Source organism: Chrysemys picta, chromosome 10, assembly GCF_011386835.1.
Source record: "Chrysemys picta bellii isolate R12L10 chromosome 10, ASM1138683v2, whole genome shotgun sequence".
In the NCBI taxonomy this organism is placed as follows: Eukaryota; Metazoa; Chordata; order Testudines; family Emydidae; genus Chrysemys; species Chrysemys picta.
In genome coordinates, this window is record NC_088800.1 from 55,846,028 (window position 1) to 55,873,242 (window position 27,215).

Below are 27,215 nucleotides of genomic sequence, written 5' to 3' on the forward strand. Positions count from 1 at the left end.
ACTCCAGCATTCGTGAAGCAAGAAAAAGGTTAGGATTGATGCTTTTCTTCCTGCCAATTATCTCCAGGAAAAATCTGTTTAGCCTGAGTACTGATTGTCAGAAAAACCCAGCTGTCCGCAATAGCTGGGGAGTGCCTCACCTGCTGCAGCTAAGGAGCCTATTGATCAGCTGCTTTGTAGCTGGCTTGCCAGACTGCCCAGCTAATGCCCAAAGCCAGGTCCCAGTGCCAGGCACCGTGGGATTAAGGACCATCCCTCCCTCACTGAGAGAAGCTACTACAGCTATCGGGCTCTGCCATGGGGTGTGGGTCAGAGCTACCTCACTGCCCTGCCAGCTGGGACACGGGGCCAGCCTGCCAAGGTGCAGGGGTGCGTAGCAGCCTGGTGGGAACAGGGCTGGAGGGCCCACACCCTGCATCTCTGGGGCAATGGCTAGGCTCAGGGGTCCCAGTGGAGATAGGCTCCCTGGGCTCAGAGCAGAGGATCCTGTGAGTAGACCAGCAACCCTCCTGGAACTCCAGGGGCTGGCCCAGCCAGACCCCCATGAATGGAGTGGAGATTGGCTGACTCAGGGCTGCCCGGGGGGGGGGAGCAAGTGGGGCAATTTGCCCTGGGCCCCACAGGGACCCCCACAAGAATATAGTATTGCAAGTTTTTTTTTAGGGAAGGGGCCCCTGAAATTGCTTTGCCCCAGGCCCTCTGAATCCTCTGGCTGACTCCCTGCCTGGACCCTTTGCCCAGAGATGGCACCATCTGGGGGAGATGGCTGTGGGGGTGGATGTACCCCAGTGCAGAGTGCCCGGGAACCAGCTCCCACACCTGCTTTGCTGGCTGCATCCTCCTTGCCCCACCAGCCCTGTCTGGGTGCCAGCCCCCTGGCAGGGTTGGATTATGCCACTTCCAGGCAGTTTATTTCACTCCCTGCAGGGGACTAACCCTAGGCAGGCCAGACTAGGTCATACAGAGGGTAAATAAATACTCTGGACAGGACTGGGTGTGTGAGGGAGAGCAGGGGGCTGTGGGATTGAGGGGTCCTGACAGGGTGGGAGAGGGAGGCAGTCCAGGGCTGCAGTAGGGAGGGGTGCTGGGGGGGTCCAGGGCTGCAGTAGGAGGGGGCACAGAGGCAGGGCAGTAGGAAGGGGAGCAGGAGCTTGGGGGAGGGAGGAGTGTGGGGGCTTGGGGGCAGGGGCCGAGGGAATGGGATGGGGTGGAGCAGGGGTGGGGGTCGGGGGCAGCGGGGCGGGGCTGGTCGATGCCGGCGGGGGCGGGGCGGAGCGGAGGGGCTCGGGAAGGCGGAGGTGCGAGGGGATGGGATAGGGTCTGGGGGCACTAGGAAGGGGAGAGGCTCGAGGGGGGGAGGAGCTCGAAGGCGGTGCAGGGCAGCGGGGTCGAGGGGGTTAAGCGCGGCGGGCTCCGGGCGGGCTGGCGGCCGGCGGGGGCAGCAGAGAGGCCCGATGCCGATGCCGATGCCTGCAGAGCCGCCCCGGAGCCCGCCCGGCCATGACCATCGCCGCCCTGCGCCGTCTGCAGATGCCCGGCCTGGCCAAGGTGAGCGGAGCGCGGGGCGCGGAGCCGGGCCCGCCCCGGGACCCTCAGGCTCGGCCCCCCGGGGCTGCCCCGGCCCCTCTGCAGCCGGGGAGCCCCGCGGTGCCCAGGCCCGGCCCCCGAACTGCAACGTGTGCCCGAGTCTGCAGACAGCCGGGCGGGGTCGGGTACCCGGGTACTGTCCTGCCCTCCCGGCCGCCTGGGCAGTGGGGCTCAGTGTCCCGCACACCCGGCCGGTCCCCTCGGGCTAGTACTGCCGGGGCAGCGGGTGCCCTGCCTCTGTCCTGCCGTCCCCCTCCCACCCCCAGATGCCAGGGCAGCGCCCTGCCTCTGTCCTGCTGTCCTGTCCCGTCCCGTCCCCCGGGATGCCAGGCAGCGCCCTGCCTCTGTCCTGCCGTCCCCCCGCCCCGGGATGCCAGGGCAGCGCCTGCCTCTGTCCTGCCGCCCCCGCCCCCCCCCCCCCCGGGATGCCAGGGCAGCGCCTGCCTCTGTCCTGCCGCCCCCGCCCCCGCCCCCCCCCCCCCCGGATGCCAGGGCAGCGCCTGCCTCTGTTTTGCTTCCCCTCCCTGTTGGACAAGGTCTTGCAATTGGGCCCCCTCTTCCAAGTTCTCTCAGCAGCCCCGAGCCATTGCCGGGTCTCTAATAAATGCTCAGGTTCTGGGACCACAGTGGCAGCCTCAAAAAACCCAGCTCCAGGTCCCCGAGCTGGTAAAAAGCCGGGATTGAGGCCCAGGCACTATAGCCCAGGCTGGAGTCCTGCTCTTGGAGCCTTGGGATCCCACCAGCTCTCAGCAAAAAATGAGATCTTCAGCCCTCGTGGATACAAGAAAAGCTTGAAAAGATGAGGCAAGTGCTGCCTGTCTGAGTCTGCAGAGAGCCTGAAATAACAGCTCTAAGAGCTGGGACCTGCCCATTCATCTTAGCTCTGACCTCGGCTGCCATCCCAAGGGAGAGTGGGGTCACAGCATGGTCGGGGGGGCACCCCCGGACTGTGCCCAGGGCCCTGCATTGCCTTAATGAGGGTTTGTTCAGTCCAGTTCAAAACCGGATTGCATCCCATCTGCTCCTCTGTTCCCATGGGCTGGGGTAGGGCTGCCTGTCCCCATGTACTCTGTAGCCTGGGTTGTGTGTTTATTTTGTCCCCCTCAAAGCAGGGCAGGAATTATTTCCAGGGAGGGAGATTGTTATTTCTGCTGGCTAGCAGCACAGTGGAGCAGGGACACTCGGAAAGTGCCACCCCAACACACTCCCCCAGCCCGTGCTGGTGGCAGCCGGGAATCCAATGGGAGCTGGATTGCTGCTGAAAACACAAATCCTGCGTGGGGCTTGGCCGAAGGTCAGTGTCCACACAGCACAGGCCGAGGGGGTCGCTAGGGGTCAGGCAGTGTCCGCACAGCACAGCCCGAGGGCCAGTGTCTGTCTGCCTGCCCGAGGTTTGGGGTCCTTGGGGTTCGGGCAGTGTCTGCACAGGCTCTGAGCTGGTCTGTGTGATGCTTCCTGGGGGTACCCAGGGCTGTGAGGCACCTCGCTGTCACCTGCCCTGAGCATGAAGAAGTCTTGTCTGTGCGAGCCAGGGCTCAGCTCCCCGACTCCACCAGCCATGGACAACACATGCCCTCCCCTCCCAGCCTACACAGTGCCCACTGGCCCTCGGCAGGTTCGTGATAGGCATGCTTCAGCCCTCTGAGCGTCCCCTGGCATGAGCAGCCCCTGAAGGCAGCGCTGCCACCAGCAGCAACGCAGAAATAAGGGTGGCATGGTATGGAGTGGGGTGTCACAGCCTGAAATATTTTCCAAGGGGGTCGCAGCAAACCCCGCTTTAGAGGTCAGTGGGTTCTTGGTAGAGACTTCCATGCCACCCTGTGACCTATTTTACATATATCAACCCCTGGGATCCCTGTAAACCCCTATGTTCCCCTGGTGCCATCTGCCAAGAGTCCCTGGGTCACAGTCTGTGCCTACCTGAGGTCGGCCAGTCTGTATTCACTTGGCACCACTGGAGCTTTTTGCCTGACTTGTGGAAGGAGCAGCCTGGCTGCATGGAGCAGGCCCCGTCCCGTGCAGTCTCCTTGGGCAGGGTCAGCTGCTCCCAAGAGATGAAAGAACCCCCAGCAGGGAATTCTGGGCTAGCCCGCCCCTGGGAAAGTCTCCTCCTGACCCCAATGGCGAGTGGCTCCTGCCCAGAAGCAGGAGGGGTTGTAGCTCTGCCAAACCTCTCAGTTATTTTAGTCTGTCTTGTTATAACCCTGGAGGGTCCTGTTACCCAGAGAAACACCCAGTGCCTGTTGGAATCCTACAGAGCTTTTGGCCTCAATAGCATCTTGTGGCAGTGAGTGCCACAGGCTGTGTTGTGTGAGGAACATTTCCTTTGATCATTGTTGGATTTGTTCCCTTTCAGTGGCATTGAATTTCCCTTGTGTTACGAGACCGGGAGAAGAGACGCTCCCAATCTACCATCTCTAGAGCAGTCAGTATTTGATAGAGGACAGGGTAACAGACTCTGACCCATCCCCTCTCCAAAGGAACAATCCCAGTCGTTTCAATTGCTCCTTGCTTTCCCCAGCCTCTGATCCTTTTCATCGCCCTTCTCTGCACCCCTGGAGCTCTGCCTGTGTTGAGCTGTGGGGCCGGTGCCTTACACAGTGTCGGGACGAGGCTGCATCACTGATTTATGTACAGACATTACAATGCTCCCTGCATCCTTCCCCATCCCATGCCCCGTGCCCCTGGTTTGGTTTTTTCTCCATGGAGTTGCCCTCAGCGATGCCAGGATTATTTCCCTGAGCCAATGCACAGGCCGGGGTCTGCAGGTCACTGGGAGCAGCTCAGGTTATTCCCTCCGTTGTGCATCCCCCGGTATTTGTCCGATCTGAATTGTGCTGCCCACAGGGCCCCACATTCCCCTCTTGTCTCTGCCTTGCCCTGCCCGCGGGCAGAGGGGCTGGAACGCTCGCGGTTTGCTGGCCGATCCCATGCTGAGCGTGGAGGCAGGGTAGTCTACTGTCCCCAAGCCAGCGTTTCCGCTGCTCTTTCCCCAGATGGAGCGCGTGATCGTAAGCATGCAGGATCCCGACATGGGCATCAAGATGAGAAACCAGCGCCTGCTGATAACGGTGATCCCACACGCCATGACCGGTGAGTGCTGCCAGGCTTCCTGCCTGCCCCCTCCCTGCATGTGGCTCTCATGCCCCCAGGGCTGTCAGTCACCTGCCCCTCCAGCCGCGCCATCCCCTCCACTCACTCGCCCCTCAGGGCTGTACAGCCCGGCCTGAGCCAGTCAGATCCAGGCAGTGGTGACTCGGTGGGGAGACTGCCGTTGCTCACTGTGCGTGTGCACTGTGCTCTGGATCTGAGAGCATAGAGCAGCTCTGGGACTTCCCGTGAGTGTGCAGGAGTGCTAGTGTAATGAGTGTGTCTTGCACTGCAGCTCCCCCCGCTGCCATCCTCTGGGCAAGGGCTCTGAGTGTGTGTGGGGTCGGGGGGTTGATGTGATTGCATACTGTGTGAGGCATGGGTCATTGGGGAGGGGAGGTTGTGTGATGTGTGTGGAGTGTGCAAGCACTATGGCATGCGCTTGTCGCTGTAAGTGCACAGTGTGCGTGTGTTCAAGCACTGTCTGGGGGCTACCCATTGGTGTGTACACAATGTGTGTGGTGTGTGTGTGTGTGTGTGGTGATCACTGTGAGCACACACTGCGTGAATGGTCAGGGGGTGCGCACTGTGTGGTGATCACTGTGGGCACACGCTGTGCATGGTGGGGGTGCACACACTTTGTGTGTGGTGGTCGCTGTGAGCTCACACAGCATGCATGGTGGGGGTGTGCACAGTGTGTGGCTGCTCCCAGCCCACTCAGCTGCACTCTGGACCTGAGAGCCCAGGCCCCAAGGAGCAGCCCTGGGGGTTGGAGGCTCCCAGGCAGCCTGTTGTAGGCAGAGGGCTGAGTGGGGAGTTGGCTCTGTGGCCGGGCTAGGCCCTGGTGTGCTCACTGCTGCTCGTCTGGCAGGCACAGAGCAGAGTGGCTGGGACTGGGTGGGGTCCCGCACAGGCAGGGACAAGGAGGCCAGCAGCCCTTCCCCACCCCTACCTGGCCCTGACTGCCCCACCCCCACATCAGCCCCTGGCCACGACCCCCTTCCTCACGCCCCGTCACTCCCTTGGCCCTGACCTCCTGTGAGCCCCGCATCACCTCTCGGCCCTGACTGCCCCATCCCTGCATCACCACCGTCCCCCTGGTCCTGACATCCTCTCACCCCTGTGTTACTCCCTGTCCCCACCCATGTATCAGTCCCGCAGCTATGACCCTGCTCTGCCCCCATGTTACCCCCTTGGCCTGCCCACACACGCTTGCATTACTCCCTCAGCTGTGCCCTTACCTTACCCCCTTTGCCATCCCCCTGCCCCGATCCCTGCCCCACTACTGCATCACCGCCCCTGTCCCACCCCACCTCACCCCCTGGGCTTGCCCCCTCGTAGCCTCCTTGCCCCTGCCCCATGCCTGTGTCACCTTTATACACAGATGTGAAGATTGTGTCAATGCCCCTCACTTCTGACTCGCTGTCCCCTGTGCTCGCAGCTCCCGCCCCCCACGCCTCCGGGCTGGGCACCCCTTACCTCCTGCATGATAGTGCCTGGCTGTGCCTGCACCGGTCCCCGCCCAGCTGGGCTGGCCCAGGGCAGGGACGCCAGCCCGCCTAGTCTCCTGTCTGACAGCTCACCCTGTAATGCCTGGCGCTCCTGTCCCCCAGGTAACGACATCGTGGAGTGGCTCATCCAGAAGTACGCCATCTCTGAGGAGGGTGAGTGTCCCCCGCCCTGAGAGGCACTGTGCCTTGGGTGTCAGGCCCCCCGCCCCCACAGGACAGGTATTCGGAGACCATAGTCCTGCAGGGGGCAGGGGGCAGATGAGACCAGCTCACTTGGTTTGCAGGACCCGTAGACATGAGCTCTGCCCACTCCCCTGCTGGGCCAAGGCAATTCCAAGCCCCAATCTGGCCCCTGTATCACCAGGCTGCCTCATCAGGATGCTTGCCCAAGCCACTCCCCTCTTCTCCCCATGGAGCCTGGTCTGCTGCCAGGGGCGCAGCAGGCATGGGAATGAGCCTCGCTAGGTCTAGCATTAACCTGCTCCAGGGCGGGCCCAGCCAGGCCTCTCCTGGAGCCTGTGGAGTGGGCAGCTCTCTGGGCTGCTGCTGCCGGGTCTGAGTCCCACAGCGCAGGGAAGGGGCTGCAATGCAGCGGGTGCAGAGGTGCAGTTCACCCAGCGTGAAGGCCAAGAATGAGCCACCAAAGTCAGGGTGCTGTGGGGCGATATGGCTCCCATGGCCAGCCTGGCCCAGCCTGCCTGCAGGACCATGTCCCTGGTGCCAATCCTCAGAGCCTCTGGGACTGCTTAGCTGCGGCCACATTGACCTAAAAGTGGAGTGAGAGAGAGATGCCCAGTAACGCTCATTGGACTTAAACTGCAGCCACTTCAGGGGTGGGGTAAGGTGGCTGCCTGCCGTGTGCAGTGCAGCAGTGAGGCAGGCATGTCCAGGCCAAGATATACCCTCCACCCCACTGGGATACGTATCTCCGTCTCCAGCCTGGTATTGAGGGCACAGAACCGTCCCCGCCAGCGCGGTGTGTGGGGCCTGTTTTACTGCCGCCATGGGCAGCATCTCCCCCTCAGTGTCGCCCTGGCCTGGCAGTCCGCCCCCCTCCAAGAGAACTGTGGCTGGGGGCTGCCGATCGGAGCCTGGGGCTGGCTCCAGCTCTGAGGAGGGAGCGGGTGCTACGAATCCCCGTCTGCAGTCCCAGGGCCGCAGCGGCAGGGAGAGATTGCCCAGCAAAGAAAGGATCTGGCCCAAGTGATTTAAACACCTCAGACCACCTGGCCGCTAGCCCAGCAGACATAGCCAGGGCCTGCTGCCCACTGAAGGCAGCTGGCTTACCAGTGGGGTGGGGGCACAGCAGGCCCAGTGGGGTTTGATGTCCCCTGACCTCTGTGTGCTGCCTGGCTTTGCCTACTCAGTGGGATGGGAGCAGCCAGCCGGGTTTGTGTTCCCTCCTTCCCCACGGCGCAGGGGCAGAGGGTGAGCCCACGCGGCGGTGAGCTGGGCTCTGGGCCTGGAGGCAGGGAGGGAGGGTAGACAGTGCTGGGGTCCTGGTGCCCAGAGGGAGGCCCCCTTTGTCCCCAACCAGGCATGCGCTGTCGCAGGGACAGGGATAGGAGCTAATGGAAATGGGCCACTCAGCACCTTGGCCCCCAGCCGAGAGCTGCCAGTGCTGACAGTTTCCGGCCAGCTCCCCGGCAGGCTGTATCTGACCCCCCAGCGTTCCTAGGGCCCCGCTCTCCCCTAAAGCCAACCCTGCCCCCCAAGGGAAGTCCTGTTCTGCGTTCCCAGCCCCCGCCCCCCTGTACTCCAGCCTCCCCACCCCTGCCAGAGCAGCCTGGCCAGGGGGAGATGGTTCTGGGTTGGTCTGGCTCTCGGGGGGCCAGGCACGCCCCATGTCCGCAGGCAAGGTTCACATCCTCATGGCTGCACCACCAGGCAGCTGCCCAGCCAGCTGGGGTCAGAGCTCCCAGCTGCCCTGCTTTGGGGCTGGGCCAGGTGCAGTGATATGCAGAGAGCTGAGTGGGACACATGCGGCCTGGGCTGTGGCCTGGGCACAGCTCGCGGCAGGGGAGAGCCAGCAGTTGCAGAGCCCCCATCTGGGCTGCCCTGTGAGTGTTCTGTGCTCCCAGCACCAGGACCCAGCTGGGGCCAGTCACCACCACATCTACGACGCTGGACGCTGCCCCTGAATGGCTCCGGCCACTGTGAATGCTGTGCACTCCGCTACCTGCGAGTCCTTGCCCTGGCCATACTCGGCTGGGTGGCCCCTGCCACACCTGTGGGTGGGCCTGGTGCAGCTGGCACTCGCCATGGGCGGGGAGCACTCGGACCAGGCATTCCTGGGCAGGGAACACCCCCTCCCCGGGGTTTTCTGGAGGGGATTGGCGTGAACGCCATGGGGAGGGGCTGCGTTCTCTTGCTCTGGGAAAGCAGGGACCCTCCTTTATTCCTCTGCTTGGAACCTGCTGCTCTCATCTTTGTGTCTTTGCCCCATTCTTGCCCTTCCCTCTTGTCCTGATCCCGTGCTGGGCTCTGCCCGTCTTCCCCACTGCACCCCCCGTTGCATGGCTCTGGGTGGAGCAGGGCCATGGGCCTAGAGGTCCACCTGTCCCTGGGACATGCTCCGCTGGCTGATGTTAGGGACTGAAAGCTCTGTCCCCACCTTGGGGGATGTGCCGGGGCTGGGGCTGAGTCGTGATGGGCTCTTGCTGGGTCGTGCTGTGGGCTCTGCGCCAGGCTGGGCCCCTCAGGATGGCAGCAGCCCTGGTGCAGGCACGTCCCATCTGCTCTTCTGGGCCCCGGGGAACCGGCCTGCAGCTCGGCATGTTCAGATGCCATCATTCCATCCTCTCTCCCATGCTCGGCCCTGATCCTGTGAGCAGCTGAGAGGTCAGGGAAGAGGCTATGCCTCCAATCCTCACCTGGGGTGTGGGGCTCCTCCCTGCAATGGCTGTGAGGAGCCCTGCAGAGCAATGCTGGCTAAATACTACTGAGCCCCGGTGACATGGGGGCACTTGAGCCAGCGGCATGCCCGGGTTTCGCTACACACCTGAAGAGGGATTTCAGGGAAACTGAGGCACCACATGGGGCTGGAAGAGACTCTAGTGCAGGCGGGAGGAGCAGGCCCAGCGCGGGTCAGAAGGGAGCTGCCCTCTCCTCTCCCAGCCCCCGCTTACGCTCTCTCCTGCAGAGTCCCTGCACCTCGGCAACCTCCTTGTGAAGCACGGCTACATCTACCCCCTGAAGGACCCCCGCAGCCTGGTGCTCCGGGCCGATGACTCCCCCTACAGATTCCAGGTAGGCCTGGTGCTGGAGCGGGGCTGGCGAGGGGCCCGGGCTGGGCCTCTGAGCCCACTCCCTCTACAGGTTCCAGGTAGGCCTGTCCCCGTGAAGCTCGCTCTAGATTTCTTGATGCCCCCGACATACTGAGCCATGGCAAGGACAGGCCCTGCAGACACTGTGGTTGGCAGCCAGTACGTGCCCATTGCACCGTCCCTGCAGGGTACGGTATCAGGCTAATGTTACCCGCCTAAAGGGTCCTGCCCGGAGCCTGGGGCTCAGAGCAGCATGGGCACTCTGCTCTATGACTGAATCCAGCACCCGCCCAGCCTGCCTGGCCCTTCTCCTTTATCATACTAGCGGGTCAACGCTCGCTGGACAGGGCCATGTACAGGGTGAGTGAGCCACCCGGCTGCGGGCTCCCTGCCACCCTCGTGTGGGACGTGCCACCTTCTGCCCAGGCTCTGTCCTCGCCCTGGGGAGCACTGCCCGAGCCCTGTCCAGCAGCAGCAGCAGCCTCTTCCTGGCCAGTGAGGGCCATCACGCCCCAGCACCCAGGAGGGCGCACTCCCTGCAGGGCTGGGGACAGGGAGTTTAAAGGGGCCCAGCCCAGGTGAGTGCCCTTTGGAGAGGACCAGCCTGAGGGGCATGATGTGCGGCAGCTCCATGCTCATCGGCTGCAGAGCCCTTGTCATATGGTTTGAGAGAGCCCAGCACGGCTCACCCTGGCACTAACACCCTTCAATGCGCGTACTGAGGAAGCGAGACCCCAACTTTAGGGCTGGTTCCGGCCTTTTGGGGACTGGACAGGCAGCACCCTGCACTGCTCCACTGTACCCCTGCAGATGGCCAGGGCTGGGGAAACTGTAGGAGCAGCTGTGGAGGGAGAGTCTCGCGGCATGGCAGAGACCCCTTTGGCAAAGGGAAGAGGCAGGTTGCCAGGGTGCCAAGTGAATATGAACAGGCACCTTCTGAAATCTCCCAGGATGCACTGCTTCCGAGTGCTGTGGGATGGGTCCCCAGAGGCAGGCTGGCGGGCATGCAGGGAAGTCTGCAGTGCTCTGCCCGCAAGCAGACAGGCTGTGCGGCTGGGGCTCACCAGGCTCCACCCAACTGGCTGGGTTGTGTCCTGTAGCTGTGGCCAGAGAAGCCCAGCCCGTGGAGAGGGGCTGCGCTGAGGGCATCTGCTCCGGCATCTCTGGCCTGGAGCTTTCCCGCAGTTTCCCCAGGAGTGGCGGTGTTGATCTGGCCCATTACCAGACCCACCCCCAGCGCAGTGAGTCCTGGCACAGCTCCTTCCCCAGTGGGGCCAGGGCCAGCAACCCACCCTCACAGCTCCCGCTCAGCGTCTGTCTCTGTCTCTCCACAGACTCCTTATTTCTGGACAAGCTCCAAGTGGCCAGCCACAGAGCTGGATTACGGTGGGTGTCCTCTCTTGCTCACCCCCTATCTGCCGGAAATGCGGCTCTGGGGCGCAGGCTGCCAGCTGCCATGTGAGCGGGAAAGGCCCCGTCCCAGCATGGTGTCCCTGGTCCCTGCGGTTCCCCGAGCCAGTGCCCGCCCTCCCTCCCCCCATTGGTACATGCTGTGTTTGGCTCTTGTTCCCCAGAGCCCCAGCTGTGGGAGACGCAGCCAGAGCCCAGAGCTGGAGGCCTGGTGTCCTGCCTTGTGATCCTGGCCCTGAAGGCATGGGCAAGCTCCTGACCCTCCCTGATGTCATCCTAGTGCAGAGAGGAAAGGGTCTTCCCTGGGGGGGCATGAGCAAAGGGGAACGGGTGCCCATTAGCATGACTCCTTCTGAGAGATCAAAGCTGAGGCAGTGCCAGGCCCAGGCTGCGTGGCTTTGGGCTCCCCACCCTGACACAGCCCCTCTTCTTCACTGCAGCAATCTACCTGGCAAAGAAGAACATCCGCAAGCAGGGCGACCTGATAGACCACGAGAAGGTATGAGCTCTGCCCATTGCAGCCCATCACAGCCCTGCAGGGCACGGGGATGGGGGGCAGGGTGCAGTGCTGGGAGTGGGGGGCAGGGCACTGAGCGTCCACCCAGGGGAGATGGCTGCAAATCCGAACCCTCTTCAGGTCACAAGTGTCATGAGTTTGAGGGATCTTAGCTTAGCCCGTAGTGGACATTTGTCTCATCTGAGCCACTTCTGAGTCTCTGTTTAGCGCAAGCCCATGTCTGAAATATAGGGGGTTGGGATTAAGGCAGGGGCATTGGTGGAGCTGGGGGGAGAAGCCCAGGATGGGACAGCAGGGGGCTGTAGACAGGGTCAGGGAGCAGATGTGGAGAGTCAATGGATCGGGAGTCCTGGCGAGCTCAGGAAGCTGCAGGCAGAGGCAGCGCTGGAGAGCCCTTTGAATTTGGGGTGGGGAGCCCCACACCCCTGCTTGGTATGGGTTGGGTCTGGGGGAGCCCTGTGGGGGAAAGGCCACCCGACTGACTGCCTTTTACACTCGCTTTAGGATAACTACAACCTGCTGCACAAGAGGATCAACCATACCTGGGATTTTGTGGTGATGCAGGCGCGGGAGCAGCTCCGGTGAGTCCCCTCCAGTAGGCCAAACCCCAGCACTGCAGCATGGCTGGGGGGACAGGCTCAAGCAGTGCTTTGCCCATCCATGTTGGCACAGCTGGCATCAGTATGCCCAGGGCTATGACAATTCGATGACCCGTGACCACAGACCGTGCTGCAAATTTGCCCTCTCCTGCAGAGTCAGGCTGCAAAGTGACCTGTAGGGGGCGCTGTATGGGTCGGGGGCTTGGCACTCACTGACACCCAGGCCCATCCCAGCGTGGCCTCCCAAAATCATGGGCTACTCCCCAGCCCATACAGTTTCAAACAGAACCATGAGCACCAATGCCAAGCTGTGTGCCTGTGCCTGCTGGCAGCCTGAGCCCACGGGCCAGTCACCCAGTACCTTGGGCAGTCATTGGCACCAGTGCCCACCTACCCTCTGAGCGGATCGTCTCACACCCGCTTTGCCCTAGCGTGAATGGCCGAGCAGGGCGCAGGCCCAAGGGAATCCGGCCCAGGTGAGCTGCGTCGCTGTGACGCACGGATGATCTGAATTCCAGTGGTTGCATTGTTAATGGTTTCCCTGTTGATCCACCCTTTCAAACTGCCTCCCACCCTTCCCAGCTTCCCCGGGGCACTTCCGCCAGGGAGCCCATGGGGCCTGGACACAAAGCCGTTGCTGAGTGCTGAGAATGAGCCCAGCACAGTGGGGCGGGAGATCCAGGGTCCTTCCGGACAGGCACTGGCGAGTGACTGCCGCAGGGACTGCCCGACAGACTGGAAAGGCCTGAGTCCCGGCGGGCGGCTGCTCATAGCCTGGCCAGCTCCTTCCCACCACCTCCTGGGGCAGGTGCTGGGAGTGGCTGCTCACAGAGGCTGCTGTGTTTCTGCCCTGGTGCCTGGGAGCAGGGCCAGCGGTAGGGGGTTGTCGCCCAGGTCAGTGCCCGACCTACCCAGCCAACCACAACCACAGATTGGCTGAGCGAAGCAGGGACTGGGGTGTCCGAGCACTGGAGCTCAGGGTGGCTCTGCCTGAGTGTGGCGTTTGGGAGGAAGGCCGAGGGAGCTGCCAATCTCAGCAGGACAATTATGGAGCCAGGCAGGTGCGTTCAAGCACTGGACGTGAGTGCGGGCACTGCAGGCACCCCTTTGGGCGAGGCAGGGCCTGGAGCTTCCATTGCCCCACGTGGGGGAAGGCCTAGGCCTAGTGTGATCCCCTCTCCTGGGAGGCGCCAGGACCCGTCTGCGCTGGCTGAGGGGCTGGTGTGAGCGGCTGCCCCCAGCAACGCCGTGCTCTGATGCTACCCTTCTATTGACAGGGCAGCCAAGCAGCGACGGAAAGGGGATCGTATTGTCATAGACTGCCAGGAGCAGGCCTACTGGCTGGTCAACAGGCCCCCGGTAAGAGCATGCTGGGAGCCTGCCACCGGCCCAGAGCCCTGGGGCCCCTCGTAGCGGGAGGGGGAATGCCTTGGTGGGGCTGCTGGGGAGCCCTGAGGGTGACAGGAGGACCCATGAGGTGGGATGAGGAGAGCTGACAGGGTGGGATCCCTGGTGGGGGAGGGGCAAGGTGCACGAGCGGGATGGGACCCCTGGGGTAGGATGGTGGGCAGGACCCCCGGGGTGGCGCGGGGTAAGGCATGCCAGCAGGGCGGGACCCCTGGTGGGTGGGGTGGGGTGAGGCTTGCCAGTGGGGCAGGACCCCCAGGGTGGGGCGGGGTGAGGCGTGCCAGCAGGGCAGGATCCCTGTGTGTGGTGGGGTGGGGCGGGGCGAGGTGCGTCGGCGGGGCAGGACCCTAAGAGCAGAACAGGGCGGTGGAGCAGAACCTCCAGGGTGGGGCAGGGCGGGACCCCCTGGGTTGGGGAGGGGCAGGGTGTGTGGGCAGGACCCCTGGAGTGGTGGTGGGGCAGGGCGGGACCCCTAGGGCAGAACAGGGGTGGGGTGGGACCCCAAGGCAGACCAGAAGATGGGGTGGGTCATGCTGGTGAGGCAAAGCCCCTGGGATGGAGCAGGGCAGGAGCAGGGCGCGCTGGCAAGGTGAGACCCCCAGGATGGGGCGGGACCCACAGGGCGGAGCAGGGGGTCGTGCAGGACCCCAAAGTGGATCAGGGGGTGGAGTGGGGCATGCTGGTTGGGTGGAGCGGGGTGAGACGTGCTGGCAGGGCAACACCCCAAAGGTGGGGCATAGCCAGCCTTGTGTGGTGGGGTGACGGCTGCATTCCAGCCCCTTCGCCAGCTATGGGACAGGCACACCACACCTGCCTCACTGGCACTGCCGCCCTGAGAGCCATCAGTGCTGGGCATGAACCCCACGTGTCCCCTGCAGGGAAAGGAGCTGGGCCATAGCAGACCTGAGGGCAAACATCTGCAGAGGCTGGGCAGGGAGGGGGAATTCTCAGGTACCCTGGCGCCCCCCAGCCTGTCGGAGTCGGCCTGGCTGAGACATGGGCCCTGTGGCGCCCGCCTGGAGGGGCAGGGGGCTGTCCCATCATTGCCTGTGCTGGCAGCTCAAGGGCCCACTGAGGCCTCCCTGGCAGGGCCTCTAGCTGAGGGGCTGCTTAGCTGTGGGGCTGGTCAGTGCGACGGCTGCGACTGCCTCCTGCCAGCCAGCATAGCCCCTCCCCAAACTGCTGCTAGCTTCCCCCTGGTGCGAGCCGCCTGCAGCCCCACAGTCCCAGCCTGCTCCTATTGGGCTGAAGGCACCTCTCTCCTGGTCAGGCCAAGGCCCCTGGACCCTGCGGGCAGCACCCCCGTTGAGCCACGCCAGCTGGATGCATGGGTGGGGAGGTGCCTCCTCCATCTTCCCCCACCCCCACAGGGTCAGGCGCTGGCTACAGGCAGTGAGTGATGAGCCTGGAGGCCATCCGCCTGCCCTGGTGCCGCCTGCTGGCAGCGACTGCCCCAGCTAGGAGTGTATCACACCCCACCCCCCCGCCCACCAGAGGGCACTGGCTTTCTGGGCAGCCCTCCAATGCTCTGAGGGGCACCAAGCCTGGTACCACAGAGCCCTGGAAGGGGGTGGCTGTCCCTCCCCCAGCAGGGCTCAACCCCTGTATCTTAGTGTGATGAGGCTGCAACTTGCCAGGGCATAGGCAGTAGCTGAGGGCTGGCACAGGGAAGAGAGCCCTCAATGGCCGAGAAGCTGGGGCTGCTCCTCCCACTCCATGCCAGCTGGCTCCCAGGGCTAATCCCGCTCCCCTACGGAGCTCTGCTCCGCGGGAGGTGGGTCTCCTCTCCCCGGGCCATGCAGCACAGCGGGGCACACACAGCCCTGTGCCAGCTCCCAGAAGCTCTGCCCAGGAGCGCAGCTCCCCTCTCAACCCCCCAGGCCAGCTGCCCCCATGCCCGGCCTGGCGCGCTCTCCCAGGGGACGGGTGCAGGCAGCACTCAGCACATTAGCGCTGGCTCACGGGAGCAGGCCATAACAGCTGGCGTTAAATCCTCTGCCTTCCCTTTAGCCTAATGCCAGTCGCCGCCTGCTGCTATGGGGGCTGGGCAGGCAGACGGGACCTCGCTGTCCCTGGGGGATCTCCCAGCTCAGGGGCAGGGCACTGCGGCTGGATTGCTGTTCTGCCCTGCGCCCAGGTCTTCCCTGCTGGAAGGGCCGGGTGAGGGGAAGTAAGGGGTGCGCATGGCTGTTTGGAGGATATTGGGGCAGAGTCCGGCATTGGGGCAGCAGCACCCCATGCCCAAGGCCACCAGTCGTCTGAACACGTCCCACATGCAGGGAGCGCTAACTCCGCGATAGTTAGTGCCCTCGGGACTGCGGGACCAGGCCCAGGCTGCAGCCCCCCAGGGTTCCATGGAGACCAAGCTGCAGCTGGCAGCTGGCACCCTGAGGGGCTCTTTCTGTGATGGACAGTTACCACCCTGGGGAACTGGGCTGAATCAGAGGGTGCTGGGCCTGCTGCCATGTGTGTCTGGCTGTGCCCTGCTCCCCGCTCTGCCCTCCGTGGCCACGCCTGCCAGGGGAGCCCAGGCCCCAGACTGGGGAGCCCTGCTCGAGGTGCCCGTCCGGCCCCAGGGGGCGCCCCAGCCTGGGGGCACTGTTGAAAATCAGGCTGCGTGTTTGCTGGCTGCTGCGGGTCTGACTGGACAAGACCTGGAGCTTTCCAGCCCCTTTCCCGGCAGGGAACTCTTGGACCATGGCAGGATTATCCCAGCATGCTTAGCCTGGGCTACTCCCTCTCCAGACAGAGGCTGGCTCTGATTCCCTGCTTGGCAGCACAAAGACCCTGCTCTGGGGTGACTCTGGTACCTGGGCCCATGGGGAGCAGGTGGAGAAGAGAGCTGCCTGTAGTGCAGAGGGCATGTGTAGCCACATGGGCTCCGGGGACCTGGGCGTGGGGCCCTCTGCCCCTGGGAGCCCTGAGGGCGGCACGGAAAGTGCTAAGGGGTGGCCAAGAGGGGCCTGTTCTTCAGGCCACACCCAGTGTCGTGTGAACTGCCCCCCAAGCGACAGCCCCCAGTCCTTTCCCCCCACACCTAGTAGACCATTTGCAGCCTGATAGGCTCCCCAGCTCACCCCGTCACACAGCATCCCCCAGCTCTAGAGCCCCCGCGTAGCCCCTCGGGCCCCGTCAGCCCCTGCTGCAGCTCCCTGAGGTGCAGGTTAGGTTGGTGTCAGTGTGCCGACCCCCGGGCGCTGTACCGGTCCCACAAGGTCGGATCTAGGTAGATTGGCTCTCCCTGTGCCAGGGTCTCAGAGCCGAGGTAGGCTCTGTGCACAAGTGTCCTGGTGGCCAATGCCCAGCTAGTGCGGCTTTGGGCGAGGAGGCATGGGGAGGGGTGATGCCGGGGGGCAGTCAATGGGGCCCTGACCTCATTTTCTCTCCTCTGGCAGCCGGGAGCCCTGAACGTGATGGAGCATGGGCCAGAGCGGAGGAATTGCCACATCAGCCGGGTGCAGCTGGTGAGTGTCCTGCCAGGGTGTGCACCTCTCTCCCTCCTGCTGGGACAGGAGCTTTGTGCCAGCCACACCCTGCTCTGGGGCCAGCCCATGGCTGTTCCCCACTGCCCATTTGCCAGGGCACTTGTTCAGGGGCACAGGGCTCCCAGCAGACTGCCACAGGCTGCTGTCGGGCCTGTCTGCAAGGCTGCTTAGCTCTTCCCAGTCCGACTAGGTACAGACCGGCACAGCCAGGGCTGCTTCCCTTGGGCTCCCGTGTGCTCCCTTAGCCTGGCCCGGCGGAGTCCCACAGCCATGTGGGACAGATGTGGAGCCAGGTCTGGGAGCCTCCCAGAGCCCACGGGCCGCTCCTCACACTCAGAGGTTCACACAGCTCAAGGCCAGAAGGGCCCATTAGACCACCCAGTCCAGACCTTTCACCCAGCTACCCCGGCCAGGGACGTCAGCTCTCGTCAGCGGGACCACGGTGCACCAGTGCCTGAGAATTGGTTACGTGAGACGTGCCCAGATGGGCCCCATGCTGGAAACCCACCAAAGTCCCTCCCAATCTGCGCTGGGGGAAATTCCTTCCTGCCCTCTCTCCCCCCATCTGGGGATCAGCCAGACCTAGAGCACAGCGGCCAGGTGACAAGGACGGAGGGTTATCTGTCCCACCCTGAGCCCGCTGGCCCGTCCCCAGCTGGAACCCATCTCTGATGCTTCAGAGAAAGCAAAGAAACCCAGATTACAATTGTGCCTGGGGGGACAACTCTCCCCGCTGACTGGTGCAGCAACCGGCTGCAGCCCCGGAGCACGAGAGCAGCGCGCAGCCATTCTCCTAACCCAGAGTGGGGGGGAGGCGATGCTGGCTCTCCTGTCCTCAGCATGCCCCTCAGTGTCGCCTCGGCCTGCTGGCAGCTGTGGGTGCACCTGAGCCCCCAGGGGGCAGTGCCCCCTGCCCCAGGGCATGATCCTCTCTGTGCCCAGCCCCAGTCGGGTCACTGCTGCTCTCACCCTGGCCCACTCGGCATCGCCGGGTCAGCTTGGGATTAGTCCCCAGGCGTATTAACATCTCTTTCCCAGCTGTTCCCCACCACGTCTCTGATCTCTCCCCTCCCTGTGTGTGGAGTCCCTCCTCCCCGCTGTGTGGACCACCTGCTCGCTAATCCCCCAGCACTGCTAACCATTGGGAATCCTCAATGGGCCGGGCCCTGCAGATCTGCTGGGGAGACAAGAGCCCTGAGGGCCAGGCCTTCCCCAACCCCCGTAGCTTACACCTAGTGTCCGCCCCGCCACCCCTCTGGCCCTGAGGCTCCCCGCACACCATTGGGACAGGTCCCTCCCCACCACTGCCAGGCTGTCCAGTGGATACAAATCTGCTCTGCCAGCGCCTGCCCCAGCCAGCCACTCCCTGGCCATGCCGGCTGCATTGGGTGACAGGCTGGGCCTGATGCTCCTGGGCTGTCTGTCCTAGCGTGACCTGCCCGATGCCTGCCAGCTCTGGGCACCCTCCCCTCACCGCCACAGAGAGCTGCCACTGTAATGGGACAGGGCCCTGGCAGAAGAGCCAGCCACAGTCCTGGGGGAGCAGTCAGCAGGTGCCGAGAGGCACAAAGGGTCCCAGTGGCTGCCCCATGGGCACTGAGTCCTCAGCATGGAGTTCCCGGCCTCGCCCGCGGGTCAGCCCCTGGTCAGAGCCCTTGCTGCAGTGAGCCGTGGGCCTGGCCTCTAGCCAAGCCAGCCCTGGGATAGGGGCTGAGTGCCGTTGGAGCCACGGCTGGCCTCGGGAGGGGGGGGCGGGGCTTGTCACTCAGCAGCTACTGGGTGCCCCATTCTGTGTGTCATGGTGTCACTAACGCAGCCCCCGGGGGCTCCTCTCCTCTCCTGTCCGTCTGTCCTGCCGGCTCCTTACTAACCGCTGGGCTTTGTTTCTCTTCTCTTCTCCTGTCTCGTGCCGCGTCTTCTGTCCAAGTAAGTGTCCCTAACCCAGAGCTGCCCACGATGGGCCTGTGCGATGGGCCGGGCTGCACAGGGCTGGGGGGCGCCCAGTTAGAGCAGGGCACAGGCTCCCCCATTTACCGACGTGTGAGCGCAGGCTGGGCTGGTGACTGTGCCCCCTGGGTGGGGTGGAAGGCAGCCGTGGGGGAAGGGGCAGTGCTCTCCAGTGGCTGGAACAGGGCTCTGGGCCATCCCGGATCCCCATCCCCCACCACGGGCATGGGGCTGGGCAGCGCCGGGGGCTGCAGCTCTTGGGTTTGTGCTGGCAGTCACACTGCAGGGCGCAGCGTCCTCTCAGCGGGCACCTTGCAGTCACGCCATCCTTTCTGGCCCAGCTGGTGGCTACATGGCCTGGCATGCCAGGGTGTCCCCCTCCACAGGCCTTGCATCCTGCGGAGACACTGTCCCTTGGCTGCCTGGCTCCCCGCTCTCCTGGACACCTGCCTGGGATGATGCCAGGCAGCTCTGTGCCAGTGCTAGTGCCTGACCCCTCCTCTCCTGTGCAGTGAGGCACTGCCTGCTGGGGGCTGGGTACCCATTGTGTGCTGGGGGCATTTGCAGGTGCCTGTCACCCTGGCGTTGGGTTCATGGCTGAGCAGCTCGCTGCTTTCCCTTCTCCCCCCGGGAGCATGAGGGGCAGGAATCCAGCTGCTGTTCCCCCAGGGCTCTGGCCCTGGCCCAGCTGGGGTGGGGTGGCCCCATGCAGTGTGGCTGCCCCAGTGGGCAGAGCAAAGTGCCCTACAGAGCCTGCCCAGCAACCATGGCACAGTCTGGCTGGGCTGTTGGACACAGCTGTGAGTCACAGGGCTGGGCTGCAGCTGGGAGCGCCATGGGCATGAGGTTGGCATGGTTCGAGGCGGGCTAGCAGCCGAGCCCTGAGATGCTGGGGTGAACCCCCTCTGGGCAGGGCTGGCACAGCCGAGCTCTTGGCTCGCAGCAGGGGCTGTCCGGGGGCTCGGCTGGGCGCTCACGCTCCTCTGTCGGTCTCTTTCAGCCCGAGAACACGGATTACTACAAGCGGGAGGTGAGTGTGGGGCTGGTGCTGGCCCAGCCGCACCCTGGGCAGTGGGTGGGCAGGCTGCTCCGCAGGGCCTTGGCTCGGGGACTGTGCAGGGCCCCACACTGAGCTAAGGGAGCCGGGTGGAGGGGAGGCTGCTGATGGCCAGTGGCTCCCCCAGCCAGGCCTGCGGGGAGCCGGGTGGAGGGGAGGCTGCTGATGGCCTGTGGCTCCCCCAGCCAGGCCTGCGGGGAGCCGGGTGGAGGGGAGGCTGCTGATGGCCAGTGGCTCCCCCAGCCAGGCCTGCGGGGAGCCGGGTGGAGGGGAGGCTGCTGATGGCCAGTGGCTCGCCCAGCCAGGCCTGCGGGGAGCCAGGTGGAGGGGAGGCTGCTGATGGCCTGTGGCTCGCCCAGCCAGGCCTGCGGGTTTTCTGACATGATCGTGACCCTGCTGGAAACTCCACAGCGATGGCTGTGCCAGTACTACTGCATGGGACTATGTCTGCCGTGCCAGGGCTGATGGGCATGGGCAGAGTGGAGAGACCATGCCCGTGGCTGTGCCCTGTATCCCGCCCTGCCAGAAGCAGGGGAAGCTGCTAAATCTGTCCAGAAAGGGCTGAGGAATGGGGAGGTTTGGGCCTCAGCCACCCAGGGCTTGGCTCAGGCTCTCACTGTTTCCCCATGGCCTCGGGGGTGGGGGTAGGTAACAGCCGGAGCAACCCCTACCCCTCTGGGGTCTGTGCCCTGTGTCTTGGGCTGGCCGGGCACTGCTGTTCTCCCCTGAACCCCACTCCTCTCTGCTCCCTCCTGCGCCCGCGCCCAGATCGAGTGCTGCCGAAAGGCCATGGGCAGGACCCGCGTGAAGTCCTCCATTTGCCTGGAGGGGTAAGTTGCCATCCCCAGGTGGGGATTGGGGAGGGCCCCAGGGAGCCTCACTGGCATTACCATCCTGGTCCCTGGGCACAGGACTAACGCCCTGCAGCTGCCTCTGCCCCTGGCTCTGGGGGAGGGGGTGCAGACAGCTCCACTCACACCTAATAGCGCCAGGCCCCCCCTCAGCTGATGGCTCCCAGTGGGAGTCGCACCTACCCTGTGGGACACCCTTTTCCAGCAGGGGGCGCTACTAGGATATTAGCATCCCAGGCCCAGAACCCCACTGGAGTTAGCTAGTGGGATTTTTATTCCAGGGCTCCCCCCACCCCCAGCTCTGCCGGTGTCCCTCAATCCTGACCCGCAACCCCTGCTATCCCAGCCCTGGGGCTCCCCCACCCCCAGCTCTGCTGGTGCCCCTCAATCCTGACCCGCAGCCCCTGCTATCCCAGCCCTCGGCCCCCAAAGGTGGCAGCGTCCTTATTTCAGCATTGCACTGCAGCCTCCTGTGGCCTGGTGGCATCTCTACCCCGAGCTGGTGCTTGTGTGAGCCTTGCAGACACAAGCTGGTTCTGCGCTGGCCCCTGGCCCTGCCTGCCCTGCTGCTTGTGGGGGTGACATGGTGCCTGCAGAAACAGGGAGCCCCTCTAGGAATCGCCTTGGGGCCAGGCCCTATGGCCAGAGCTGATGTAGAGTGGTGCAATGGGCTGTGGGGCTGGGAAGGGCTTTGAGAGAATCTATGCAGCATGACACGTGCCCCGAGGCCTGGCTGGAGCCCTGGCCCTGAGCCCTGCCCCATCCTTAGGACTTGCTGGGAACCAGCAGCAGACTGGGCATCCGGAAGTGCTTCCCAGAGAGCCCCCGGGCAGCGAGGGAGAGCGTGCCCGCGCCCTCAAAGAGCGGCCCTTCCTGGGCCTGCCAAGGCATCAGACTCTGTTCGTCCATCTCTCTGTAGAGGGGTACTGGCAGGGCGTGTGGGACAGAGCAGCAGCACTTCCTGCTCCCCAGCGCTGCGTGGCACAGCTCCCAGGCCCCGCGCTAGACCTGCCTGCTGGGTGGAGGCCATGCGGAGAGCCCAGCCATGCTCACCATCGCTCCTCCCTCGGTAGGTACATCAAATTCAACGAGCAGTATGTGCCCCACGATCCCATCATGTCTGGCTGCCTGCCCAGTAACCCCTGGATCACGGACGACACCACGTACTGGGCCATGAACGCCCCCACGTAAGTGCCCGGGGCAGGGGGCATCACAGGCTGCAGTGTGGGGCTCCAGCCTGCGGCTGGTTCCTCCCCAGCACGGGCTGGCAGGGGCAGGAAGGATGCCAGTGCACTTCAGGCAGTGGGCACTGGGTTCCCGGGCCCCTCAGTCGTTGCCCCAGTGCCATGTGCTGTGGTGAGGGTCACTGATCGGCACTGGCCCAGGGGGCCTGCTTGGAGACCTTGCCATGCCACCGGGGGACATTGCTGTGGGCACGAAGGGAACCAAGCCGCCATGTCAGGCAGGGACCAAACTGCACGGCCCAGCCTGGGTGCTGCCATGTGCCGGCAAGGTCCTGGAGGTGCTGCCAGACCCGGCCTAGTGGGGCCTCTCCAGACGGGGAGGCTTGGGCCTGGTTCAGGATGATGGGCTGGGGCCCCAGCACAGGGCTGAGCTCCTTGGGGCTCCCCCAGCCTGTCTGGGGGTGGGGGGTCAGTGGCAGCAGGAGCCCCCATGATCTCTCCTCCCTCGCCGCAGGGTGACGACACCGACCAAGCTGCGCGTGGAGCGCTGGGGCTTCAGCTTCAGTGAGCTGCTGGGCGACACGCTGGGCCGCAGGCAGCTGCTGGAGTTCCTCAAGAAGGAGTTCAGTGGTGAGTGACCCCCCTGCCCGGCCAGCCCTGGCCCCTGGTGCCAGGCTGGGGCTGGCTTCTCCCTCCTGCCCAACGGGGCCCTGCTGGCAGGAGGAGCCATTTGCCGGGGTTGGCTGGCGAAGGGCTGGCACGTGCAGGATGCCGAGGGCCCCTGCTGCAGTACCTGCTGGGCTTAGAGGGGTCCAGGGGCTGGCACGGCCGGCAGCAGAGCGCCCGGCAGGGATCCTCCCTCACACGGCTCCTCTGCACGTGGCTCCCCCATGGGTCATATCTTCCCCGTCCCTTACTCACCAGCGATGCACGGGCCCCTGTGCCCTGTGGGGCCTGGCTGGAGTGTGAGCCGCATGGCTGGGCTGCTCCCTGCTCTGCGCTGCCAACAGCGTCTCTCTCCCGCCAGCTGAGAACTTGAGCTTCTGGGAGGCGTGTGAGGAGCTGCGCTACGGGGAGCAGGTCCGCATCGCCGACATCGTGGACTCCATCTATCAGTGAGTGCCCAGCCGTGCCCCCACTGCACCCTGCCCCCTCCATGCTGAGTTCCCGGCGCACCGAACCCCCACCACACCCCCAATGTGCCGTGCCACCACTGCATCCCCACTGAGCCGAGCCCCCACCGCGCCGTGCCCTCACCACACCCCCGCCATGCTCCGCTCCCAGCCTCCACTACACCCCTGCCGCACCCCCACCACACCCCCACCATGCAGAGCCCCCACTACAGCTCCACCGTGCCACACCCCCACTGTCCCAAGCCCCCACCACAACCTCACTGTGCCGAGCCCTCCTAACAGCCGTACCGGGCTGAGGTGCCCCCCCCCCCCAGTCCCCCACCACACTGAGCCACCCACACTTCACCTCCACCGCACCCGCACCGCACGTGCTCCCACTGTGCTTGCATTGTGGACCTCCATCTATCTGAGTGCTCTGCCCCCCGACCATGTCTCCCACTTGACCCCACGCGTGGGTCCCAGCCAGAGGGGGGTGGTGCACGGTCCCCTCTGCAAGGTACTACGGCCCAATGGGCCAATACAGCGGGGTCCCCGGGGCAGCTCTTTCCTGTGGCTCTGAGCACTGTGTGGAGCATGGTTTGGAGAGCTGGCACGGCTCTCACCTCCTGGGGGAGGGGTGCATTCCAGTCCCAGATGTGCCGGAGAGCTGGGGGCAGATGTGCCAGTCCCAGATGCACAGCAAAGGCTGGAGGAGGCGGGTGTGTGCCAGTCCTAGACATGCCGGAGAGCTTGGGGGCAGATGTGGCAGTACCAGATGGGCAGGAGAGGCTGGGGGGAGGTGCCAGTCCCAGACGCGCAGGAGGGGCCCAGGGCACATGGGGAGGCGGGAGGGCCTTGGCTGATTTGGGGACCTGGGAACCCACAGGGGGCTCCTCCAACTTCTCTCTAACTGCCGACCCCCAACCTGAGCTGCCCTGGCCGATGCCCTGGTCAGAGCTGTGTGGATGGGACCCAGGTGGGATCTGAGTCCATGGCCTCTGCCCCTCGAACCTGCACGGGGAGCCCCCTAGCCATTGCCCCTGTGGTGCCCTTGCTGGGAGCCCAGGAGCACCACCGCATGGCCCCTAGCCAGCCCTGCTCAGTCTGGGCGTGTGCCCTGCTCCCCAGGCAGTTCCTGGCCCCCGGCGCTACCCGCTGGGTGAACATCGACAGCAAGACCATGGAGAGGACCCTGGAGGGCATCAAGACGCCGCATCGCTACGTGATGGACGATGCCCAGATGCATATCTACATGCTGATGAAGAAGGTGGGGGCCTGGGCCCTGCCCCACACCGGCCCCTCCCCTGCAGCTGGCCTGGGCACTGGCGCCTCCTCCTCGCCCTCAGCTTCAGCTGCCCCAGGTTACCCACAGGGCTGGGTGAACCCTGGGCACTCGGCTGCAGCTTTACCGCCTGGAGTGGGCAGCATGGGCGGGGGGAAGGGCATTCTCCCAGGGCAAGCTGGTCAGTGTGGGGCAGGCTAGTGGCTGAGGAGCGGGGGACGGGGCTGGTCTCTTTGAGAAGTGAGGGATGGGCCATGGGGCAGGCTGGTCACTGAGGAGTGGCGGAGGGGGCGTGGGGAGGGCTGATCACAGGGAGGGAGAAGAGCAGTGAGGAGGCCCGTAGTTGGGCTGGCCAGGGGTTAGGGTGTGAGCCGGCTGGGGGCTCATCCCCCCCTCACGCTTTGCGCTGCCCCCAGGACTCGTACCCGCGCTTCCTCAAGTCGGAGCTGTACCGCAGCCTGCTGGCAGAGGCCGTCGTGCCCCCGGAGACCAAGAAACGGTGAGTGGGGCCCGGGCAGCCAGCGGGCATGGGGTGCCCAGCCTAGGCCTGTGGGGTGGGCAGGCTAGCAAGGGAGAGGCCAGGGGCTTGCTGGGGGAGAGCTGGTCCAGCCACCCCCCCATGCCAACCCTACTTGGCTCTGCCCCCTCCCCCTTGTGCCAAGCTCACTCAGTGCTGCCCCTGTCCCAGGCACTAACCCACCCTTGGGTGCTAATCTCGCCCCAGACACTAACCCCACCCCATGCTGTCCCCACTCCTAGCCCAAACCCACCCCACATAGCCCCTGTCCAGGAGCTAACCCCGCTCTGGATGCTAACTCTGCCCTGCGCTGCCCCTGCCCTGGGCACTGCCCCCGCCTTGGGCACTAACCTGTGGCTCTCTCTGGCAGGGTTTTCCCATTCATGAGGAAGCAGCGTCACTCCAGCCCGAGCCCGGCACTGCTGCTGCCCACGGGGGAGCCTGAGGCGAAAGTCGAGGATCAGAGCAAGGCGGTCGCTGTCCCCATGGAGAGCTAGGATCCCGTCACCTGCTCCCTACCCCCACCTGCCCCAGGCTGAGCGTTCTGCACTGACGGGGGCAGGGGCTCGATGAAGTGGGGCAGCAACTGCTGGGCCCCATGGGACACCTGTTTCTCCCCCAGCCCGGCCCACCATTGTGGTATCAGGCCCCCCAGACAGGGTGTTCTGGAGGCAACGACGCATCTCTGCCCTGCCCCACCCAGGCAGTGCCAGGGTAGCGTGGGCCAGCCGGGGGGTCTGTTCTCATTCAACGGCTGCAGTTGGCTAGTTGGGTAAGGAGGGCGACTGCCCTGGGCTGGGCCCTGTGGGGGAGCGGCAGAGATGGGGCGGCCAGCTACATGCAGGGCGGGCTCTCACCCACTGGCATGAATGCAATCCCAGGCTCGCTGGCAGGGGCAGACCCGGCCTGCAGCACCCCCTGGGCCCCACACGTCATCAGGCACAGGGAGATGGGCGCTCAGATACCAGTGCAGAGCAGCTCAGCCTCCAGGTCTCCCCCGCACCTCCTCCCACAGGGCAGCCGCAGCCCTTGACACTAAAGGATAAAGCCATATGCCCCAGGAGGCCATGTGCCCAGCCCTATGGGGCGCCCCGCACGGCACCACTGGGGCAGCTCCTGCTCCCTTTGCCTTAGCTCTTAGAGTGACCCCCAGCTCCCTGCCCCGGCAGTTCTGTGGGGCGAGTGGCTGCAACGGGCCAAGACACACATGGTCTGACTCCCCTCACTGAGCTGCCCACTCCTGGCTGGGCCAGGCTGGCGGGGGGGGGGGGGGGGGCGTGCTCGCTGGCACATGAATACCAGGGGCTTGGGGCAATGATGGGCGGGGCAGAGCCTGCCCCATGGCACAGCCCAAGATCTCTGTACCAGCCCTGGGTTCATGGCTGAGCGCAGCCCCTCCCTGAGGGTCACCCCTTCTCCGCACCCCGACCCCCCCAGGAGCACCCTGCTCTGGTGCTGCCCTCCCCCCGCCCAGCTGTCCTGCACTGAGCAAAGACACTAATAAAGGACAACTCATGGGCAACCCTGGCCTCTCTCATTGGGGGCTGGCAATGGAGGGGCGGTGCCAGGGGAAAGGGTGAGCAAAGCCCTGGCCCTTATGGAAATCGGCCCAGGGGGTGCGATGGGTGGGACCCTGAGCTGGAGGGGGCTGGGCACAGCCTGGCCAGGGGCCACAGAGCAGTCGTGTTGGCCAGCGCCATCCTGCCCTGCCCTGGTGCCTCCTGCAGAGGGCCCCTGGTGAGTGGTTGCTCCCCTGTATGCCCCCCCCCCCGCCGGCAGCATTCCCGCTGCAGTTCAGGGTACAGGGGCTGGGCCTGGTATTAGAGTCAAGGCCCTGTCAGTTCGAACCTTGCTGCCCTGCCCCAGGGAGGGGACAGGAGAGAGTTGGCACCTGGAGCCAGATGTGGCCTGGACTGCTTTGGGGGCTGGTGGACTGGGGAGGATCTCCCCTGGCCTGTTTGGCCCAGTGGCCCTTTGGGATCCTCTGGCCTAGCCCTTGGCGTATGGGCTGCTGTGCCAGCCTGGCCTGGCCCGGGGAGGGGCCCAGCCCAGCAGCGGTGTCACCCCTGAGAGCAGACTGCACTGCCATGGACGCGGAGTGAGAGGGGGGCGTGACTGGGGTTCCTACTCACCCCCTGGCACCTGGCCCTGAGTGAACCCATGTGCCCTGCCAGGGGTGGTGCCTGCCCACTGCACCCTGTGCTGGGGAGTGACGGGGCAGTTACCGCAGGGCAAGGGCACCACAGCGAGGCCTTGGGAAACAGCACTGTCGCCCTGTCCTGTGAGCTCCCGGGGAGGGATGGGGGGCTGCAGCCCAGCAGTGATGCTGAGCTGCTCTGCCAGCCCTGGAGTGGCTGAACTGAAAGCATGATACCCTATGGGGGGTGGGGGGG

General features: G+C 64.8%; 1 protein-coding gene across 3 annotated transcripts; it reads left to right on the top strand.

Annotated features, from left to right (window-relative positions):
• Nucleotides 1-210: 210 nt before the first annotated feature.
• On the top strand, nt 211-26,344 carry RGS11 (regulator of G protein signaling 11). 3 transcript variants are annotated; one of them, XM_065559842.1, is made up of 17 exons: nt 211-369; nt 4,584-4,680; nt 6,291-6,341; nt 9,331-9,437; nt 10,789-10,840; nt 11,305-11,363; nt 11,886-11,962; nt 13,258-13,339; nt 16,783-16,851; nt 19,820-19,849; nt 20,645-20,706; nt 21,801-21,914; nt 22,426-22,541; nt 22,939-23,026; nt 24,152-24,290; nt 24,722-24,804; nt 25,193-26,344. In XM_065559842.1, the coding sequence occupies exons 1-17, from the start codon at nt 298-300 to the stop codon at nt 25,317-25,319; spliced, it is 1,425 nt and encodes a 474-aa protein (XP_065415914.1). In that variant the 5' UTR covers nt 211-297; the 3' UTR covers nt 25,320-26,344. The 3 variants fall into 3 exon arrangements, with proteins under 3 accessions (XP_065415914.1, XP_005294477.2, XP_065415915.1); XM_005294420.4 differs by lacking the exon at nt 211-369 and adding an exon at nt 1,343-1,548; XM_065559843.1 differs by lacking the exon at nt 211-369 and adding an exon at nt 2,719-2,881.
• The last annotated feature ends 871 nt before the right edge of the window (nt 26,345-27,215 follow it).